The sequence below is a fragment of the Monodelphis domestica genome, chromosome 2 (assembly GCF_027887165.1).
Source record: "Monodelphis domestica isolate mMonDom1 chromosome 2, mMonDom1.pri, whole genome shotgun sequence".
Classification (NCBI taxonomy): domain Eukaryota; kingdom Metazoa; phylum Chordata; class Mammalia; order Didelphimorphia; family Didelphidae; genus Monodelphis; species Monodelphis domestica.
Genome location: NC_077228.1, coordinates 84,563,389 through 84,577,436, shown reverse-complemented (window position 1 = coordinate 84,577,436; position 14,048 = coordinate 84,563,389). Strand labels below are relative to the sequence as shown.

The following is a 14,048-nucleotide window of genomic DNA, read 5'->3' as shown; positions in this document are numbered from 1 at the left end:
TTTTTTTAAACCCTTACCTTCCGTCTTGGAGTCAATACTGTGTATTGGCTCCAAGGCAGAAGAGTGGTAAGGGCTAGGCAATGGGGGTCAAGTGACTTGCCCAGGGTCACACAGCTGGGAAGTGTCTGAGGCCAGATTTGAACCTAGGACCTCCCGTCTCTAGGGCTAGCTCTCAATCCACTGAGCTACCCAGCTGCCCCCTGAAATCAGGATTCTTATACAGATCCTATTTTAATAACTTGGTTAGAATGAATTTACCATTGTTCCTTATGTCTTCTAGTTTCATTTCAGAGATTTTTAAACTATCACATTAGACTAATGTATGATGTCAGGCTTAGCAGCTTGTGACCTCAGTCATTGAAACAGAAGAGGTTATGGTATAAGTTGTTGTCATTCAATTCTTTTTCAGTTATTTCTGACTCTTTGGGACCTCATTTGGGGTTCTCTTAGTAAAGAAGCTGGATTGATTTGCCATTCCTTCTCCAGTTTACTTTACAGATGAAGAAACCTATTGGAGATAGAGTTAAATAACTTGTCCACAAGCACAAAGCTAATATATTTCTGAGGCCAGATTTGAACTCCAGATGATGGGTATGCCTAGATAGTACAGTGGATAAGCACAACAGACCTGGACTCACAAAAACTCCTCTTGAATTCAAATCTGGCCTCAGACACTTGCTAGCTATGTGACCCTGGGCAAATCACTTAATCCTGCTTGCCTCAGCTTCTTCGTCTACAAAATGAGCTGGAAAAAGAAATGGCAAATCAGCTAAGAAAAGCCCAAATGGGTTTTTAAAGAGTTGGATATGACTGAAACAAGTGAATGACAAGAACTCTCTTATTGGTTCTGGTTCTGCTCTTACCCAATATGTTCAAAGGGGAGAGGGGGAGGATCAAAGCCTTCTCTCTCCATTGATATTTTATTTTCCTTGTTTTGACCCCATTCTGAGCCTCTATAAGTAAATAAAATCATGGTAGGTTGCCTTAATGGTATAAGTACTAATGATAAAAAAAATCCTTGGGAAAAAAAAACAAAAACCTTCCACTTCAGATTTCTATCTTCACAGTCCACAAAATAATAAAAGAATTTTAATAATATGAAAAGAGAATTTCCTGCACCACAAATGATATTTTTATCCCTAAAGAAAATGTTATGGGTTTTAGAAGTTTACATAACTAAAAGGATAATTAAAAGATTCAGTTAATAAAAATTAATTTTATAATCATAAAAAGGATTGTAAGTAAATGTACCAGGGATTTTAACCAATGCTGTTATGACTCTTTTCATAATTATCATATGTAAATCCAGCTAATTAGAAAGTCCAATAATAGCAATGGTGGTAACCACAAGCTTTGCTTAAAATCCTTCATTTTGGGGTGAAAATAAAGAATGCTTTTCTCCATTCATTTTTCGGCTGCCATACTAATACTGTATTGCTGGATTGATAACCAATCTAAATTCAGCTTTCCACATATTTTTATGGCCAGTTAGCCATCTTGCTTTTGTGGGAGGGGCAAACTCATTGACAGTCAAAATAAAGATGGTCACTGGGAAAACTTCTATGATGGCCAACAATATCTTTTTTAATCAGGCATTTATTCTACATTTCCAACAATGAAAACTATGGGCTCACAAATCTTACGAATAAAGATTCTTTAAAGTCTAGTTTTTAAATTTGCCCATTTATCCTGTTTTAATCTTTTATCCATAAAGAATAATTTATTCTCTAGATGTTGCTCAGAATACCTCCCATTTATTGAGGCTCTTCTTTATGTAATATGAGAATTAAAATTAATATGCTAAATAACTCAAGCATTATATTTATAAGATTTCTTAAAATAAAAACAAGTTAAAAGGGAAGTAACTAACTCAAGCAGTGGTCTCCATAAAGAAGAATAAGAAGGAGGAGCCACAGAGAATTATAAACAATCATGTAAATACCTACATAAATGAAGGGAAAAGGATGTTGAGAAATACAAATGGAATTCTGGGGAATGTAGTCCAAAGGTGGAAAATTTCTACTTATACAGGAATAAACTGGTCACTACAGATTTTTTCACAAAAGACACCTCACAGGGTTAAGAAAGATCAGGACATTAGGGATAAATAAGAAGTCAAGGCATATCACTTCAAATGTATCTATCAGTATTGAAACATGTCAATGAAAAGAAAAGGCTATTTGATAATAAAAAAAAGTCTGAGTAGAAGGAAAGCTGATAGAGGGAAAAAATGCTTTGTTTCTCTCTTTGTTTCCTCAGTGACAAAAAGATAGCAAGCATTGATTAAAGTTTGTTTCATTGGAATAGCATGTGTAGGACCAGAGGTATAGAGCTTGAAGGAGCCTCAGAGAAATCTTGTTTTGTTTTATAAATAAGAAGAGTGATGTTTGAGGAACTTAAGGGATTTGTTGAAGATCACCCAGGGAAAGAACATCAGAAGTGAGATTTGAACACTGGCACACCCTCTGACTCCTTAAAGTCCATAGCTAGCCATTTCTCTGATTTATCATGGTGGGACAGACACCTAAATAAACACCTAAAATACATATAGGACCTTTTGGGAAGACCATACATATATAAGGGAATCTAAATATGTTTAATCTGATAACCAAAAGAAAATAAAGGAGAAAAGGAAAAAATATAACACTTGAAAAGTACTTTAGTACATGAAGAAATATAAAAGAAAAAAAAGCTACCATGTATATAGCACTTTAAAGTTTACAAAACACTATACATATGTTAACTCATTTGATCTTTACAACTCTGTAAGGTAGGTGCTATTATTTCCCTTTTATATATTAGAAAAAAAAACGGACAGAGATTAAGTGATTTGGTCAGGGTTTGAATTAAGATGTTCCTGACCCAAGTCCTATCTACTATGTTACCTAGCTAAGAAACTTGGGTAATTTTTTTTAACTTAAATATTCAAAGAGCTAATGAATTAGGTTTATGGGTTTTAGCAATTTTACATATTTGATTCTATAAAGTCAATCAATATGAATGTTTAAATGAAAACATAGACTGAGAACTTAGAGACTACATTATGGTAGAATAGAAAGAATATTAGATTTGGATTCAAAGGACCTGACTAAATTCTTTAGTTGATGTTCACTTCCTTAGTGATTCTTAACAAATCACTTAAACTTCTTGGAACTTGGCTGCCTCATCTATAAATATACATCCATAATCTTAAGAAATTCAAAATAATAATTTCATTTGAGTTTTAATTTATTTTTTTTAATTTTTTTAATGTTTTTATTTGAGCATTTCCAAACATTATTCACTGGAGACAAGAGTTTTAATTTCTGAAATTTATATCAATAAAATTTTTCAACATATATATATTTTTCTTTTTTTCAAATTACCTAATTCTTCTTCCATGGTGGACCCCTTATTTTGGGAACCAGAAACTCCCAGGACTCTGTTGAATAGGATAGAAAATGCACTACCCCAAACACCTAAAAAAGAGAGAGAGAGAGAGAGAATAAAAGGTAGTTGATAAAAGGCTAACTCTAAATGAACCAAATAATCCTATATTACCAGGCCTTGATCACATACCCATTAAGAAGTGAAGGGGATTTTCTTCATATTTTTTCACAACTGTACCCATAAAAAATTTGCTTCCAAATAAATCAGGAGCCATAAATGTGCCATATTTAGCCATCCCAATCTCATATGGACTGAATTCCACCCAATCTGAAAGTAAACAACAAAAATAGTTAATGGTTGGTTTCTAAACAAAGGTACACAGAGATCATGTCTATAATTTTACAATTATTATAATCTTTTACCAAGACTTCCCACATAGTCCAAAAGATGAACATTTTTAACTTTAAAGACTTTTTGAATAATTGGTTGAATCTAGAATTTCTCTTGTAATGGCAAACCACAAAGAACAAAGCAGAAGCTAAATCCACAATGGAGAAGACAGAAATCTATTTTTCTTCAAAACAGACTTTTCAAATGCCGCTCTAACTGAAGAAAAATGCATTTTAATCATTATTTTAATTTAAATAGTTGAGAAATTGAGCTTCTAACACTAAGATTATAAATATATAATCTTTATAGAGTATGGTTCTAATATTAAATAGTTGCCTTTTATACTAAAACTTGAATATTATCTATGGACTCCAAGTCAATAATATAACATTTATTATTGAAAAGTCAAGAGGCATGATAAAAATATTTTTCCTATTTATTTCATAGAAAGACAGGTAGTTTGTAAGTTATGAATTGCCTTGTAGCCTGCTCATTTTTAAATAACAGAATTTTTAAACATCTAAAAGGGAATTTTATGGGAGTCTAAAATTAATTTCTTCATGTTATTCATCTAGTCTGATATTTCCAAAACCCCTACCTATTCAGATTAATAGGGGCAGCTGTGTGGCAAAGTAGATACAGCATCAGGTCTGAAGTCAGGAAGACTTGAGTTCAAATCCAGCCTCAGACACTTACTAGCTATGTAACGCAAGACAAGTCACTTAACCCTGCTTGCCTTATTTTCCTCATCTGTAAAATGAGCTGGAGAAGGAAATGGCAAAACATGCCAGTATTTGTGCCAAGAAAATTCCAAGTGGGGTCACAAAGAGTCTGTCATGACGGAAACACTGAAACAACAAAAATTCAGCTGATGCTATCTACACCATTTGGCTTATCTGCTTTAGTTATTTTTTTAAATAATTTCCCCCCAAATAGACTGCAACCCCATAGAGAGGAAGGATCATGACATATTTATTTTCATATCCACTGGGACCATTCCCAGCATATTCATATGTCCGGCACTCAAGGAATGCTTTTTAAAAATAATTAACAATGAATGAACCAAAACCCACTTATATTCTCCCATTTCATCTAATCCTCATTCTTTCCAAAAGATGGCACTAGAGGACTTTTATTTCATCAGGAAAATTGTATCTCTTAAAAGTAACAGGTACATAAAAAAGGGTTCAGTGAAAGCATTCCTGAAATGTCTCATTAAGAGTGTTTCATTAGTAATGATTATTACAGCGCGGGTGTAACTAGTGCCAGTCACCAAGGTCAGTTATACTAAGAATAGAATGAACAGTCTAAGCCCTGGGCATAAAAGGGCTGTCAGTTTAGCAGACTCAGAATCCGCCCCAGCACCCCAGAAGAATGTTATCAGATACAATGAAGGAGGTCAACAAGAATCAACATGACAGGATTGCTTGTAGCTCCATAATTTAATGAGTAAGAAAGTGGATGTATTTTGTTCAGTCACCACAAGCCAAGACAAGTTCTTCAGGTGTTATATTTAAAGAATAAAAATGGGGGAAAACAGCAGGGCTCAAGTATGCTTTTAAGAGACTGAAAATAGTTCCTAAGATATGAAATCATTTAAGTTGTTTACAGATATTTTATACAAAATGATTATTCTTAATAGTGGATGTGTAAGATGGAAGCAAGGACCATGTTTTCACTGCCTTTTCATGGTGCTTCATGCAATGCTGTCACCAGAGGAAGAGTTTAATCCATTGCTAAGTGAATTAATGTATACTTTTATTATTTCCCCAATCTGTTTTAATTTACTGACTAGAACTGAAATGTCATTAGTTAGTCATTTCCCAGAATTATATCAAAGGGCAGACAGGACTCTTGCAAGAGACTGTATACAGAAGTCTGTCATTTTGCCTCCAAGTAAAACCACTGGGAAACCAAACCAATAAAATTTCTAAAAGCAACTATTCTGTAAAAAAAAGCATGACTTAAGTAAACTTCACTGTTAGGAAATTCACCTTGTGTTTAAACTTTATATCTCATGCTGATATCTTCACATTGTCATATTTCAGAACTAGAGAGGAACTTTGAGGTCATTTATCTCAACCACTTGATTTTTGCAATGAAGAAACTGAGGCAAAGGAAGATTAAGGGATGCCAAACAGATGCTTAGCAACAATACTGGGATTCTCAGTGCAACCCTTTGTTCTACTCTCTTCCACCATTTTCCTTTATCTCTGACATTTCCCTTTGACTCCTTTTTCTCCTGAGCTTCCCTTTAAGTTTAAAGGTGAGAACTTTAAATTACAGAACTCTAAAAAGGGGCTAAACCAAGGTAGAATATCACAAAAAAAAAATACACCTTGGCTTCTTAACAGTTAAAATTCTCTTCAAGTAGGAATACAAAGAAAAAAATTAATAATCTCTGATCTTAAGGAAGCTACATTCTCTTGGAATGGGAATATATTTGTTGTTCAACCATGTCCAACTCTTCATGACTCCCTGGGTCATAGCCTACCAATGTAGTCCATAGGGTTTTCTTGGCAGAGTTACTGAAGTGGTTTACTATTTCCTTCTCCAGTATATTAAGGCAAATAGAGGTTAAGTGGTTTGCCCAGTCATATAGCTAGGAAATATCTTAGGCTATATTCACATTCAAAGCTTCCTGACTTCAGGGTCAGTACTCTATCCACTGAGCCACCTAACTACCTCCAGGCAAAAGAGGTTAATTTGCCTAGGGTTACAGCTAATAAGTGTCTGAGGTTAGATTTGAACTCAGCATCAATTCCAGACTCAGTGTTTTATTCACTGAGCCATCTAGTTGCCTCTGAAGGAATATATTATTTCCTATAATAAAATATGTAATATGTAACAATAAAAGAAGAATATATTATTTCCTAAATAAAAAATATGTCCAAAGTAAATATTAAGTAATTTCTGGGTTAAGGTAAGAGCTAACAACTGGGGAGTTCAGGAGGTAGCAACCATGCTGAGCCTCAATGGGTATTAGGGATTTCCAGGAGCAGAAGTGAGGAAGGAGATTATTTCTGGAGTTAAGAGGTAGGATAAGATAGAAAAAAGATAGGAAGCAGCTAGATGGCTCAGGAGGAGCTCAGGAGGTGATGTAGAGCTTGGAGTCTGAAAGTCAAAATGCAAGCCTCTGACAGTTCCTTGCTCTGTGGCCCTGGACAAATCACTTAACCTCTGTTTGCCTCTAGAGAAGGAAATGACAAACTTCTACCGTATCTTTGCCAAGAAAGCCTAGTCTACAGTCTAGTCTACAGAGCCCTAAAAAGTTAGACACAGCTGAGCGACTATAGGACAGCAACATGAGAGCAAACAGCTAAAAGATCAAATTGACTCAATTAAGGAAGAGAAAATATGTGACAGGACAGAGTATATGAGGACTAGACTCATGATTTCATTAGTTTAGGATAGGGAGGTTCTATTACACATCATAACCTTCTCTAGAATTTATTTATTTATTTAATCCATCTTAGAATCAATACTCTGTATTGGTTCCAAGGCAGTAGAACAATAAGGGCCAGGAAATGGGGCTAAGTGACTTTTCCAGGGTCACAGAGCTGGGAAGTGTCTGAAGTTGAATTTGAATCCAGGACCTCCCGTCTCTGGGCCTGGCTCACAATCCACTGGGCCACCCCACTGCCCCCTTCTCTATAATTTTAATGAGTGATTGGCCTGGAGGTCTGAAATGTTATTGTCTTGTTTGTTATTCACACAACTCTATGATGTAAGGGTTATTATTCCCCAATTTTACAGATTTTTTTTAAAGGTACCATGATCTACAACAGAATTACCCAGCTAGTAAATTCCTGAAGCAGAATTTGAACTTGAATCTTCTGAATTTCAAGTTAAGCTCTCTAGCCATTAAGTCCCCTAGATACTTTGCTTCAAGGATTGCAAAGGGCCAGGCATAAATTATCTCATTATTATGCTCCTCCATACAACTCTGTAAGGATCTGAAATTTTGATTAGGGTTTCGTTCTGGATGCAAGAGGGAATCAGTTAAAATTATGCAATAGGAGAGAAGCATAAGAAATCTTATATCATATAACAAATGTTTGGCAGTTGAGGGGAGGCTAGATTGGAAAAAGGAAAACCAGTACCTGGGAAAGGCATTCTTGGAGACAATTTCAAGAGCTCATGCTAGAGGTTTGGAAAATCTGACCTAATGTAGTGGTCACCTACATGATTCCTGGGAGGTAAATATTAGAGATGCTGCAGAACCAACAATAACTGAAGACTGATTGAATATGTGGGAGCAGAGAGAGGCAAACATCAAGACTCCGAGGTCACAAACCTGAGGGACTGCAGTTTTCTCATCTCAGGCTGCACAAAACAACAAGCTATCACTTATACTCTTGTTACTGTTATTCACAAAAACTCTATCTCTTTTCCTTCCTCCTTTATATAAACCCAAGTGTTTTCTTTCCTATATTTAGATGTCACATTTTTATAGGCACCTGGGGTATGTGGAAGAGAGTTCTTGACCTGGATCCAAATCCTGACCCTGAGCAGTTACCCTAGAGAAGTCATTTAACCTGCTAGAGCCTCAGTTTCTTAAACTACAAAGTGGGAATGATAACATCCACTGGACTCAGCCACAAAGGATATGTTGTGAGGTTATGCCTGTTTGTTGTGAGCATATACCTAAAAGGTCTTGCAAAACTTATTTAAATATCTGGCAAATTTGCTCCTATTTCCCTTTCCCTTACAGGATACCCAAACTCTATCACACAAAGACATGGAAATAAAACAAATGGTCTTCAACAGCATATAGCCAAGGGAAGTCTGGGGCTTTGAAAAACCAATGAACATCCAGTTCTACCCTGGAATTCTCAAGGGATCCTATTTGGACCAGAAGGCACCTTAGAGACCACTAAGTCCAATCTACTCATTATCTAGTCAATGAATTTACACCCAAAGAGATTAAGACACTGAGGCTTGCTCAGGATCCTGTAAATAATGAGTGGCAGATGCAGGATTTGGATCCAAGACTTCCTGACTTCAAGTTCAAGACTTTTCACTCCATCAGGCTGGTGCCAACTCTAACCAGCTTGAAAGAGTGGATTGTTAAATTTTCAGTGTCATAAATCAATGGCCACTGTAAATTAGGACGTGACTTATTGTCTTGTTAACTGTCTAGAGTAAGATATAATAAAGCGTTTTAGATGTGGAATAAACTTAAAAGTCAATCAATAAGTATTAATTAGTGCCTACTATGTGCCAGGCAGTAAGGATAAGGAAAAGCAAAGGAGAATCCTGATCTCAAAGAGCTCCCAATCAAGGGAGAAGCAATATGCAAACAATTATGTACAAACAAAGCTATTCACAAAAATTACACAGGATGTTTTCTAGAATGAGAATGTTTATATTATATATTATATGGATAGACCAACAGGTCTAGAGTCAGGAAGATATGAGTTCAAATCCAGCCTCAGACACTTGCTAATTGCATGACCATAAATGCAAGTCAATTAACTCCCTATTTTTCTCAGCTCCTCATCTATAAAATGGGGACACACTGGAGAAGGAAATAGCACATTGCTTTGTTATTTGCCAAGAAAACTCCATTAATGAAGTCATGTAGAGTCAGACATGACTGAATAACAATATATGTTATTTTACATATTATTTTAATTATGACCTTCTAAAAATAAATATTAATAATAATTTAATCAATAATAATTCAAAATTTATTTTAAGTTTATTTTTACATTTTAAAATTAATGATAATTTAATTAATAATAATTTAAAACACATACAAAAATACAAGAGAATGTTGAGTGATTGACATTATACCTGCAAACATCAACTCTGAAACATCAGGTTTCACATGGAGACAGGTAAAGAGGGGCAAGGGACACTGCGCCTCATTTACTTTTTCCTTCAAACTACTTAGAGTGCTGCTCATTCTCTGCCCAAAGGAAAACAGAAGACAAGAATAGGTTACATATAATAGATGTCATTTATGAGCACTTTCAATTTTGCAAAGTGTTTTAAATACATGATTTCACTTGACTTTTCCTTCCAATTTTATAAAAGACTTGACAGATTTAGAGAAATTAAGTGACTTCCTTAAAATTATGGAACTTTTACAAATGCCAGAAGTGGGATTAGACTTAGATTCATCCACTAATCCAGGCTGCCCCTTTAACAGACCACTAACTAAAATGAAAGATGTTTCTAAATTGTTTTGGACCTGCATAATAAAAAGTGCATTCATTACATTTATAAATGCAGTGTAAGCAATAAAAGGCAGACTGAATGAAGTCATTATCTACCTTCTAACAAACAACCTTAACTTTAGGAAGTGACATCTTCAGTTGAACTGCCAACTATGGGATCAGAAAGGAACTTTCCCTCAGGATATCTTGGCAGGGAAAGATGCTTCGCCATATCCTCTATTTTATCTTCAGATGGAATGTTGAGCTGTGGTCATCACTCAGGTGGGAGTGTTCCATGTGGCCCATTTTCTGAGACTGAGGGCAATCCCATCTGGCAATCCTGGATCCTTTCTGTTGTGTGTGTGCATGTGCATGTACATGTCTATGTGCCTGTGCATTGGCTCTACCCCATCCTTCTTCTAAAAAGCTTCTGTGTGTTGGGTCTGGACAAGGGAAATGGAAAAGTAGCTAAGTGGTCAGAGAAGTCTTGTCCAAAGCATGAATTCAGCCAAAAAAGATCTGCTTTCTCCAGATCAAACCATTATTTGCCACTGAACTCTGCTGAAACAGCCCCTCGTGGCCAAGTCAGTCTAATAGTCACATAGCTAAGTTTATTCTCTCCCAGTGAGCACTAAGTTGCAGTATTTATTGTCTGTGATTTTCTCTGCAGAACTGAGCTAATAATGTTGAGCAAAAGAGTATTGGAAGAAATACCCATACTAATGAAACTAAGACCCTCTCATTATGGAAGTGTTAAAATATTTTTTTCATAATCATCTTTAAAAATACTTAACTTCTGTCTTAAAATCAATAGTAAGTATTGGTTCTAAGGCAAAAGAGTGAAGAGGGTTAGGCAACTGGGGTTAAGTGACTCGCCTGGGGTAATAGAGCAAAGAAATATCTGAGGTCAGATTTGAAGCCAAGTCTTCCCAAATCCAGACCTGGCGCTCTATCTACATCTAATATGCTACTTAGATGCTTCTAGCATAAGCATTCTTAAGCAAAAGAAAGAATAATGGACTTGGAACCAGAAGAGAACTAAGTCTAAATTCCATCTCAGATATTAGCCTTGTGGACAAAAGCAAGTCTTTTAATCTATGCCTCACTTTCCCCATGTATAAAATGGAAGTATTAATTGCTATTTGTATTTGTATCAAGTAAGATATTTCTATCAAATAAGATAAATATTGCAGACCTTTGCAAACTTTTAAGCACTATAAAATGTCTAATATTATTTTCACTATTATTATCGTTAATATTGGTGATCCTAAGGAAATTTCCTACTATTATACTTTCCCACATTACTTTTTAAATGGTTCTATATAGTTCTCCATAAAATAGAGTAGGGAAATGAAAGAAAATCACAAGACCATACTCTATCTTACACCTAACTACTAATATGATAAGAATAATTCCAATTCTCTACTAAAAAAAACAAAGATATAAAAATATTTTTACACATATGCAACACCATAGAAACATAGAAAACCTTTCATTAAGTCATCTATTAGATCATTAAGAGGTAAAAAACTGACCTAGTCGAGGAAGGGCCTTAGTATCAATACTTAATCATTTAGACTTTATAAAAGATTTTATCACTTAAAGTAATAATAATCCAGTTATCTACCATTGTGAGCTGTATGAATGAAGATTATCTTTTGGATCACATGATGAAAGATTCTTCTTTCTATTTTAAAGTGACTAAAATGTTAGTGTAACTTACATTGTTGATTAGGGTTTCTCCAATTAACATCCCAAAGATGTCAGTAAAAGTGACTGGCTGCCCAGAGCTTTTCTTCTTCCATAAGGATTCAATATAGCGTTTTACTTTCTGGGGTGTGAGCAGCAGAAGGGGGTTGTGGCTGACACTGGCCATTAGCTCTTCATTAATTTCCTTTGGTCCCTTCTCTGGGAAATCAGGATGAGAATACAGAGATGACATGTACCTATAAAAAGAAAGAAAACACAGTCAACAGAAATTATGGCTTCACAGGACCGCTGTCTGGAAAAAAAAATTATAACATATCAAATGAAAATGAAGGACAGCTAATAAAAGGAGATCTCTGGCATAAAGACAGATGATTCAATCCACATAATTATGCAAGAAATGGGCAGGAATGTCTTGTCTTCCCAATTACCAATAAACTCTACAAAAGAAGAAATCATTTTTCCATTAACTTTTTATCTGTATTCCCTATCATCTACTATGGTATTAAAACATTCATTGGTCATGGTATCACTGATTTAGATTTGGAAGGAATCTTAGAACTCTGTCAACTTACAATAAGGAAAGGGAGACCAAAAGAGAAATTACTTTCTTGGTATCAAGTCAAGTAAAGGGCAGGCCCAGACCCAGAGCCAAGTCCTCTGGCTCCAAAGCCAGCACACTTTGAATTGTACCACACTATTAATGATTTCACTTGCTTCTGATAACTTAAAGGAGTGCAAAGAAAACAGTACAGGGAAGGGAAAGAAGGGAGAAAAAAGGATTTCAATGAAAGGGAAAATAGTATACATATTTATCTTCTTTTCTATATCAAATCCGGCACTTAGCTCAATGATGAGGCATAACTGGATGTTTAAAAATTTTGATTACAAAAATCGAGTTGGATAGAGAGAATTGAACTTGGAGTTAAGTAGAAAAAAGAAATTATGCTAGTGTGCATGAGAAATTTAGCAGAATCTTTGATGATCCCAAGTATCCTTCTGATGCAAAAACCCATCTTATCAATAGCAGTATTTACCTGATTATATATATATATATAATATATATATACATATGGATGACAATTGCTGATCATCATAATTATGCAATAGATCATTCATCCACTTGATTGTTCCCATGTATCTTGCTAGGGACAACTCTATTAAATAACTGTGGAACTGAGGAGATATTCTAAGGATTGATGAAAATAATATGACCTAATCACAAAGGAAACATTAGGGAACCTTACCATCTAAAGAATATTCCTTTTCTTTTTGAACTCTAGGCAGATTTGCTGCCATAAAACTACCAAATAGCTTTGGTGAGCATATGTATCCTGCTATTATTTCATGTCTTATTGGTAATTATTAATTATTATTGTTAATGCTTTTGCATCTTCAAAAGAAGCTATTTTGGGTTTTTTTTGTCTTATTCTTGACCTTTACATGGGCACAGGAAGCACCTTATTAGAGAGGAGCTTTTAATGTTCAAATCCTTTTTTGAATAAACAAAAAGAGAGACTTGGATTTGCTCCACCTCTCAATCAATTGTGCAACTATGAAGATAGTTCCTAGCATCCACAAAAGTCTGCCTATTTTCAGTTCATGTTTTCATTAAGTATACCTCATATATATATATATATATATATATATATATATATATATAAACCATTCTCGTAATGATTTTACATAGAAGATAAAGATACCTCATGTTGAAGCTGTTGTAATTGTACATTCTATCTTCCAATTTATGTCCTTCCTTCTGAAATGGTATTGATTTTATTTACCTCTTGTTCTACTAGTTACTGCACAGAGATGACTGATTTTGAAAATACTCATATCACTGACCAGACATTTCCTCTCTATTATGTCAAAATCATTTTCATTTTTCATGTGATATCTTTTTGGTGATAACAATGTCTGAGTCTTCTTATCTTCTTGAAAATGTTCGTGATATAGAAGTGTAATTTCTGAGTAACCCATGAAACTTTGTTTTCTTTCATCCCTTAGTACATGCATGCATATATGTGTGTAATATTGCATATGAATACTCAATACCCATAGCAGTAATAATAATGATAATAATGATAACTAACATTTTATATATCAATTTAAGATTGGCAAAGTGCATTATATAATTATGCGATTTGCTCTTACAACAAACTTTGGGGGAAAGCACAATTATTATACACTTTTTGCAGATGAGGAAACTAAAGCTGAGAGGTTTAATGACTTGCCCAGGTTCACATAGTTATATAACTGAGATGAGATTTAAAGTCAAGTCTGTCTCACAAATTCAATAATCTATTCACTATGCCATATAAATACAATTATCCATTAATCTCTTCACAAATGGTTCAGATCTTTCATAGACAGAGGGAGCTCCCAGGCAAGAAACTTCCTCTTCCAATTCAGAATTGC

The 14,048-nt window shown here is 34.7% G+C and overlaps 1 protein-coding gene across 1 annotated transcript in view; it reads right to left on the bottom strand.

The window, feature by feature from the left end:
• PLA2G4A (phospholipase A2 group IVA) overlaps positions 1–14,048 on the bottom strand; it is a 166,284-nt gene that overhangs the window by 34,305 nt on the left and 117,931 nt on the right. Inside the window, exons 9-12 of the mRNA XM_007480974.3 lie at positions 11,647–11,869; positions 9,559–9,673; positions 3,559–3,696; positions 3,366–3,458 (exon numbers count right to left, since the gene is read on the bottom strand). Of these exons, the coding sequence (XP_007481036.2) occupies positions 3,366–3,458; positions 3,559–3,696; positions 9,559–9,673; positions 11,647–11,869 (569 nt within the window). The remainder of the gene's footprint in view (positions 1–3,365; positions 3,459–3,558; positions 3,697–9,558; positions 9,674–11,646; positions 11,870–14,048) is intronic.